The following is a 9,978-nucleotide window of genomic DNA, read 5'->3' on the forward strand; positions in this document are numbered from 1 at the left end:
ATTTTAAAGTTTTAATTATNTATTNTATANNANANNANANATANANATATANATAATAATATATATATAAGTAATAATATATATATATATATATATATATATATATATATATATACAATTTTTAAAATATGAGATAAGTTCTTTCGTATTTAACATAATTAACTTATAACCAAAATAAAATGTTACAAAATAAATATTTTAAAGTAATTTTCATTATTATAATAATGAATATAATAAATAAAAAACTGGCAGAATTCTTCAATAAAAAGTAAAAAGATACAGAATTATGGAAAATAATATTTATTTTATAATTATAAAATAATATATATAAGCCCATATTAATAGACTAAAATATTATTCTAATTATAATACAATCATCAGGACACAGCAAAGAATATAAAGATAATAGCTAGATATATTTAAAGTTTTATTATAATACACATATTTTATTTTCTTTCAAATATACTTGTTTCGAGTAATTCAAAATATCATTTTTCATAACAACTAAATATATACAATGAGTACTTTTCAATTGTTTACCATATCTTGATATAAACTTGCCCAGGAATGCACAAAGTGTAGCATTGTGCACGACTCAATTGATACATAATGTGTATGTTGTGTATAGTTTAGAATAGTTAGATTAAAATGTAGCTTTTTTCATTTGTATTGAATTTAAAAAAGTACAAATGTCGGTCACCCAATGTCTTCCAATCTTATTTACAGTCGTTGCGATTAGTAATATGTAATTGTCACTAGAAAACACAAGTTTACACCGTCAACTAGTAGTCTTTGGGCTGAGTATGTATGTGAGTTTGTATAGTTTGGATGATTATAGCAATTGAAACACGACTATCGCTACGTGTCTGATTTTACAATTGGAAAGCACCCATTATCTTCTCAACAATTTCGTATATTATACGGATGCATGTCAGACGGTGATACCATCGTATCACTGAACGAGCGCGTAATTAATTTTTACAAATTATTTCTTCTTTAAAAAATTGCAAAAATCAGTAACGGCCTTTTGATGATTCTGCTCTATACGAATCAATTTATTCAACGACCGGAGATGCCTAGCTTTAATTGTCCGCTTGTTAACTTGTCTTTGTATTTCATCTGCTGCCTTCATCATATGTGGTACTTTAAGAGCACGAGCCGTTTTTATAACATTTAACGCGATATCGTATATATTTTGGCTTTTTATCATTTCATTCAATTTGAAATAATTTAATTTTTTCTTCTCCTTTTTCGATAAATATGGTGCATTATTTACGTTTATATTCTGTTTATTTTTCGATACATTGGAGTCAATCTTCTCTTCGCCTATTGATAATTGAGTGAAATCTTCATTTGGTTCAAATTCTTTTGATTTAACCGGTGGCATAGGTGCAGTATTTAACGGTATAATCTCAGAAACCTGCGTTAGAGGATTTTTTATTGTTATTGTTATATCATCATAATTGCAATTAGTTAATTTGTTTGTCTCAAACGAAGTATTCACATTTGGTTCGTTATTTAATATCTCGTTATTCTGTTGATTATCGATTACGAAGAAATTATCGGAGTTGATATTCGGCGAGATGCAAGGTATCACGGATGAGGTATCTGCAGTAGAGGTACATATGAGGTTTTCTTGGTTTACTATATGACGTATTTCTGGCTCCTGTTGCTTTTCTGGTACGTGGCATATTTCTAATTCCGGCTGTTGCGAATTTTTAAACTTCTTTTCCTCCAACTCGATGCGTTGTAATAATCCATGTATATTCTCGGATGTGTGAGGTACAAACAGTTGATTATAAAGCAGATTAAGTCTAAGATAAGTTGCAGTGTCCAATTTTTCATTTGTTTGATAAAGTCCTGATTTGAATCTTCTCATTATGTCTTGAAATGTACGTACATAAATATTCGGTTCAGGCTCGGTATTGGTAATCACAAGAAGTTTAGTTTGCAAACGAAATAAGTTTCGACGTAAGCGATTATACGTTCCTCTGGCTTTTTTATTGTGCCCATACTGCTTGTAATGATTTTTCATTTTGATTTTTTCGGAGATCACAGATGTTAAAATCAATCGCGGATGATCCAGTTCTCCTATGTAGTGGATATAATGTCTGAAACGCATTTTATTTAATTGTGCTTCTCTTGATTGCAGCACGTTCAACATCTTCATACAACTTACAGGTAGATCCACGTCTATCCCATAATCTTTTTCATCCTCTGGGAGATTAAGCCAATATTTCAATAAGTCATACAAAGGCTCTATGTAATCTTTCATTGCTATTAGTTGTAATGATAGAATTTTGCGATGGGTATAACCTATATTCACTTCAAATTTTATATTTGCTTTCGCCAGCAATACTGTTAAAAAATTCGGAGCAGTCTGCTGCTCTATTAAATTCTTTACCATAGTAAAATCTTTTTTTGTTTGTGAGAAGAATGTATTAAGAGTAGTCAAGACCATCCGTGCATTCTTGTCATTTTTATTGGAAAAAATACCACAAGAATATATAAGCTTGAAAAATTTTATATGATCCACTTTGATTGGTTTGAAATTTGTTTTTACTGTGGGCCAAATAAAAGGAGATTTTAAGTCATCTTTCGTTTGCGAGATATGCTCAATTTCTTGTGAAACTGGTGAAATATAGAAATTAATATTTGACGATGTGTCTACATTTACAGAAAATTCGTCTTCAGTAGTTGTTGTTTGTTGTGTATCAATAATATATTGTGGAATCAATGTTTCGTTTTCTGTCTCAGACAACGAGAGATCGAGCTCAGAATCAGATCCAGGATAACTTGACACATGAAGACTTGATGAACGGTATATGGGTCCATCTGTGTAATTTGTGACAGCAGCTGGAGTGGGAAAATTCTCAGACCATCGATATTCCCTGCATGTAGACGATTCGTGACCACGCTTAGTACAATTACAGCAATATAGCAATCTCGATGGTTTCATCACATTACCCGGATCCTGCGGCATGTTATTCATGTTGGTCGTTTGATGATACCGTCGCCAAAGATCGGGACATTGATTTTGCTCGTGTCCTACTGAATCACACATAGTACAGTAAAGAACGCGACAATATTCACAAATGTTACGAAATGTGTTCTGCGGCTTACCACATGTCAGACACATCTTCTGTGGACATCGAACCTCTACATGGCCCTTCATGCCGCACATGTAACAAGATGGTAGTCTAAGTGGTGTTGGACAATCATACCGCCGATGGCCATCCTGCTGGCAGTTAGTGCATTTGACATTCCAGAATCTAAAACGTCTGCTAGGGGGACATGGCATTAAATCTTCATCCAGAATTGTCCACATTCGTGGATCCTTCGACATGCTTTGTTGCAACTCTCTAATATCGAAGTTTTCTTGACCGCGACTCAAATTATAATAATTTTTCATTTCTTCCGACATTGGCTCGAAAAACTCATTCGATATGTTTCTTTTCTCCTCAATATTGTTGGATTGCGACACAACATTTTGATTATTCTGCTGACTGGTGCATTGTCGCTTCTGTTTAGATTGATCATCAATCTCGTTGTTGCATCGTCTCTTTCGATCAATTACTGGATTGTATGGCTCTATTACTGAACTTTTGTTTTGTTCTAAATGCGTAAAATATATATTATTACTTTTGTCAATATTTCGTTGCATTATTTGCAATTTTTTTCTTGATGTCACAGATATTTCTTGCTGAAGATTAGCATTTTTGTTATTTCCTTTCAACGGTAAAATTTTTTTAGAATTTTGACTTGTATTTTCTGTCGATTTACTTCGTTGTTTTATCTCTGTATTTTTGGACAATTGTTTAATTTCACTTATGCTTTGAGCACCTCTTTGAATTGTTGTGCAATTCAACACAATATCTTCTATGATATCCTGTGTACCCATTGATATCTGGATACTTTTACTAGAATTTACAGTATCCTTATTATATGATTTAGAAGTAGTCTTGTTTTTGGAAGATGTATCTTGAAGATTACTCTGTGGAACTTCTAATTCGCAATTTTTTAATGGGGACGCTTTTAAATATGTCTTTAATGAAGCATCATTCCGATTTTTTAAAATCAAATCATTATCTATCCTAGAATTTGAACCATTTTCTTCATCAGAATCTTGCAAGTCTATAAGTGGTGGTTCTGGTTTCGGTGGAACAGGTATTTCAAATATGGATTCTTCAGAATCAGAACTGTCTTCCTCTTTATCCATTTGTTCAGTTAAAAGCAAACGTACCTTTTGTTTTATGTCTTTTGAAACAACATTATATTTCGAATATTCCATATTATTATCATTTTTATCAGGACTTTCTTTACATGCAGTTTTTGCATGTTTGGAAGATTTGTGTTTCTTGGAAGAATTTTCTTTCTTCTCTTTTTCTTGTACGACTGAAGGCTCTTCTGAACTCTTATTGCCATGTGCAGAATTCATTTCTCTACTCGACATAGTCTCAACTTGAACAAATTCTGACTGATGTGTAGAGGGCATCTTCTGAGAATCTGCTGAATATCATATACTTATATTATTGTATATCGATATTTTTGTAATGAAATTCTCTTTTAGAGCATTCAAATCATGTTTTATCGACATTTTGGATTTATTTTTAATTTTACTAGATTTACCTCCAGTTATCTTAGATGTCGAAGATTGTTCCAAATATTGTTCCCCTGATTCATATTGTATCTTTTTTGATTCAACATTCGTCTCAGTAGGCATGTTATCGAATTTGATTGTCCTCGAACTATCCGTGGTTCCTGACTCACCCTCGATATTCGATTCATAATAGATTTCTGCATACAGTCGAGCCTGCAATTCGCTATCATTAAAATTGTCGGTGTTGTAATAATCTGTAACATAAAAAAATAATTATTCACATTGTCGTTGCAAATAAATAATGTAACAAATCATAACTTTTAACAATTAAATTGTGAGATGAGATTTTTAACAATTGTTAGTTATTCACCGTCGAATGAATTGTTCTTTTCAATGTTGCCTGACATGATGCCTGTGAGTGTTTCTTATATTAATCCTGGAATAATTGAAACTTTTGAATGTAAGCGATTGAAAAATACGTGCCATTGAAAAATAACAAAAAAATTTGCAGCGAACAAAGATAATACTCGCAAGAATTGTGCACGTGGGTAGCAATATATCTCTTATAATCTTTACGTTCTTTGGTATTTCGTTATAACCTATCTACAATAAAGCGAGGCAATATTTCCTGGGTATAGTAACTGATATGAGTATAGTAACTGATTAAAAATTCCTAGGATGCATTCCACTCAACGCATTGAGCGCTCGCTGCTATTCTTCCAGATCTAAAATGCTAATTGGATGATCTAAAAGAATACACTAATAACAGCGAAATAACTCACTCAACTGTTGAGTCCGCTAAACGCAGTCAATCTGTATGCCCAGGGCCCCTATTCTTAAAAAGTATTGCATACGAAAACCTAAGGAAATGCTATAGTATATGTAACGCATACTATAATATTTCCTTAGTTTTTCGTATGCGATACTTTTCAAAAATAGAGGTCCCAGATCCTCACAGCGCTTTGACCGAACGTTGATTGGTGAAAAACAATGGGGATAAATTTTATTCTCACATCAACTTTTCACCAATCAGCGCTTGGTGTCAAAGTTCTGATTGGTGACAGGGATAAAAGTTACCTTACCTGTTTTTCAATTAACGTTCAATGTCAAAATGCTGTTGTCTGTATGAGGATTCAGAATAATATTTCATGGTACAACAAACTTTTTAAGTGTATTGCCCAGCAAACGAGAATGGATAAAAATGGATTGAAATTTTTTTCTATCCGAATGCGTATTTTAAATCGTATATAGTCGAATATTTTTTTTGGATTTAATTGGATTCAATTGGATTTAATTCGATTCAATTGGATGTAATTGGATTGAAAAACTGCATTTCCTATTCAAAATTTTGAATTGAGTATTCACAATTATGTGTGTTGTGCACAGAAAAAAGCTAATATTATTTTTAGATTGAAAAGCATAGAGTTATGCTCCATGCAATTCCTATGAATAAAAATGAATAAAAATGCATTCAGGATTGAAAAGCATTCATTTTAACATTCGTGAATCAATATTTCTGAAAATCTGAATCTATTTCAATTCATTTCAATCCATACTCGTTTGTTGAGTGATTGACTGCAAAAATCCGAGAATCTCTCTGTTCTGCAGTTAATCAAAAGATTTGAAAAGCCTTGTCGTACGATATAAAAAATTAGCCTGTAAGAATTAATCAATCACAGTCGAATGAGTAGAGAATAATTAATTATGATGATTATTGGTCAATTCTTATAGATGATGATGTAAGTTACCAGACTACAATCAGTATAATTTAGTACATAATCCTTAAGATCAATTAATGCACCAACTTACCAATAATTGCATCAACTTACTTTTGTTTTAAGTGAGGCTTAAAACTCTTTCTCTTTTTGGTTTTAAAACAAAACAGATAGAGTTTTAAGTCTCACTGAAAATCAAAGTGATGCAACTGGGCCTAAGACTGTCAAATAAAGTTTTAAGCATCTTAAGACGCTAATATGGTCTTCTGATTGGTTCATGACATCTTAAGACAGTAAAATATAAAAATTGGCTATAATACTGACCTGTGACTTTTATCATGTTAAGATTATTATGAGATGGTTTTAAATGTATGACGCTAACTATGAATACTGGTCATAATGAAGATAAATGAAATATCGAATTTTGTTTAGAGCAGCGTAATTAATATACCTTGATGATAAATTCATTCTGCGAATGAGTTTATCATCAAGGTGTATTAATTACGTTCAAACCATGGCTTGAATTGAGATTTTTAATACCTATCTTAAAATTATCTTATCTCTTAAAAATAATATAGAATAAATCTTCGGTTAAAAAAAGATTAATTAATCACAGAGTGTAACATAAGAACATAGCTCTTATATTGCACAAGAATAAAATAGAATTTCTTATTTTTTTTAATATTAGAGTTACCGATTGATTTGCATATATTTTATATAAATTCTCTAGATCTAGCTGCAAATAGCATCGCAAAATCGTTTACAAAAATTTCTGACTATATATTGCTCGATAAATTAATTATTGGATAATACTATCTGAGTCTCTTTTTGTATCTTGTAGATAATTATGCGGGGTCTACAGTATGGTTGCAAACTCATTTTAAAGTCGTAAAAGCGGTCGCGATAGTCAATTAGAAGTCGTAACATTAACTAGGTTGCATTCAAAAACTCATTTAGGAACTTTGCTCGGATGCATCTAAGTATCATTTTATTTTTATTGTCACTGAAACAAAAGTCAAACAAAGATAAAATGATACAGGACACTCGAGTAAAGTTCTTGAACGAGCTCTTCTCTGATTGACTCTTCTGATTGGCAACTATTCTTGTGGCTTTAAAATGAGTTTGCGATCAATTTCTGTGTAAAAATTGAATAATTTGTATGTGATTTATAAGAAATTATAAATAATGTGATAATTATATTAAAATTTAAAGATTGAAAGATTGTACAATAAAATAACAATTTTAATAACGTTAAATTTCAATTCTGTTTTGCGTAGTTACTTAATGTGTAATAAATCATTGCAACAAATGTAATATGAAGTAGCGCAGCAAAAAATCAGAGTTTGAAAAAGTTGAACTCTTTAATTTACCCTACATTTATTTAAAAAGTCTTATTGACCTTAAACTTCTCTTATTTATGCAATCAATTAATTTATTAACCCGTACCTTGCCTCGATAGAGCTAATTATTGATATATTATAGGATATTATCCTTGGGTATTTTTTTCCGAAAATCGGAATTTGAAATAATTTTGAAGAAATTTTGCAGACAAACAAATTGGACGAACAGACAGACAGAAACATTACAATATGGACGGATTAATATCTTGAAATTATGAAATATCATAATTTATTACGTTGTATTATTTAATAATGCATGGAGAAAACAACCAGGTATTTAAAGAACATGAGACTTAATTAAAAAAATTTTTTTTTATTGTAATGTTTCATTCATTGAAATATTCTTCGTTAATTTTTTCGTGCATTTGTATTATGCAAGTCTATGTACTTGTCTTTCAATGATAAATGCTAAATTCTATTTTTAAAGGACACTCAGTAAGTGGTGTACATCAACTACAGAATGTTGAATATCCTTTTGCGCATTCTATACAACAACAGCATATGTTGCTTGCGTGTGAACCACAGCCATTATCATTCGTCAACATCACACCAGATTCTCATTTCTTTCCATCTCGCTCGGTATCCATGATAGAACCTGCAGCAGAACCATCAAGTAGTCAACTGCACAATCTGAGTTTCGAGAGGGATCAAAAGTTATTGGAAGTGGTTCAAGTCACAGAAAGCAATAAACATGAAGACAAAAAAAATCTTGAAAGTATTGAAAAGGATAAACAGAACTGGAAGGATAATAATCTAAAACTGTCGAACTTTGTAGCTAAACCTCACAATATCGCAGGGAAATTCAAAATAGGCACCACAGGTAAGATAAGTAAAAATTGTAAAAACCTAAAAAACTGAAGTTAGAAAAATTAAAATCGAAAATCTCAAGAGAATCAAAATTTATATAGAAGATAAGAAGTCGATATTCACAGTACATTCTTATTTTAAAACTGTTTAAGTAATGTTTTAATTATATGGTAATATACGGCTCTGTGATTATTATATAATATATATTATATAATATATAATATATAAAGACTGTACTTAAGACGGTCTTAAATACAAAATGAAGACTGCGTTAATTCAAGATTGAAAAAAATTTCGATGCGTAGTTTGTAGAATGAGATATTATAAAATATAAATTCGTTTAGAAATATTTAAACAAATTTCTGTTTTGACCAAATAAAGGATTTCTCTTATCTTTTTAATTAGATTTAATCTCATCGATTCTTTATTGTATCATATTATTAAATATGAGAACTCACTATGAATACTGAATGAATATGTTCACTTTTGTAATTTTCGTTTCGAAATACACAATTAATTGACTCCAAGGTCTTATTACTAGTCGAATAAAATTTCTTAGAATTCTTAAGATATATCTAAAATAATCTTAAATAGAAGATTAAAATGTAAATAACGCTCTAAAAAAATTCCGAGTTTGAGGCTGCGATCGTTTTGGACGTTGACGCGCTTTAAACACTTGAAATCATCATTTTATCTTTATCATTTATTAGTTGTAAAATAAGAAAAACAAGTAAAAGATGAAAAACGTCCAAATCGACCGCAGCCAAAGTATCGCGATAACTTCACACCGCTTCGACGCCCTTCCACAGATTTTGAATTAGTAACGAACGCGTCGCGACCGATATGGATCTGATTTTGAACCGCTCTGTGTTTTTCGCGATTGCTATCGTCCGATAGCGAATTTCTCGTACGTCAAGTATCGAAAACGTTTGCCATAATGTGTCGGAACATCATTATAATACGTCATGGGCGATCGAAGTCATCGCGATCTCAATCGTTGGAGATACGCTTTTTTAACCGTCGGAATCGATCAAAATCATACGCCATGTTACTTTTCGATAAGAACGTGAATTCGTGACTATATATCGCCAGGTACATATTTCTTCTATGCGTTGCATATATATACATATTTTTTTTGCAAATTATGTTGATTATATTTTTTGAGATTATTGTTTCAAATCTCCAATGTTAATGCGTGAATACTTTCAGAATTCAATCGCGCGCGATTTATTATTTATTATATTATATCGTGTTATCTAAGTATTTTCCTGGAATTAAAGCGCTAAAAACATAGAAAACTTGAAAGATTGTTCGTTTCTGAAAATATTTTATTCGTGATGAAATTGTGTCCTAAAATCAACTTTAATCGAACTTTAATTAATTGATTGTTGATCAATTCAATTGGCGAATCAAAATTTCTAAATATATATATATATATATATATATATATATATGT

At 30.9% G+C, this 9,978-nt stretch overlaps 1 protein-coding gene across 1 annotated transcript; it reads right to left on the reverse strand.

Annotated features, from left to right (window-relative positions):
• Positions 1–985: 985 nt before the first annotated feature.
• On the reverse strand, positions 986–5,007 carry LOC105619504. Its single transcript, XM_012201018.1, has 3 exons — positions 4,971–5,007; positions 4,630–4,854; positions 986–4,509 (listed from the first exon to the last, which is right to left on the reverse strand). The coding sequence occupies exons 1-3, from the start codon at positions 5,005–5,007 to the stop codon at positions 986–988; spliced, it is 3,786 nt and encodes a 1,261-aa protein (XP_012056408.1).
• Positions 5,008–9,978: the final 4,971 nt, after the last annotated feature.

The sequence above is a fragment of the Atta cephalotes genome (genome assembly GCF_000143395.1).
Source record: "Atta cephalotes unplaced genomic scaffold scaffold00022, whole genome shotgun sequence".
NCBI lineage: Eukaryota > Metazoa > Arthropoda > Insecta > Hymenoptera > Formicidae > Atta > Atta cephalotes.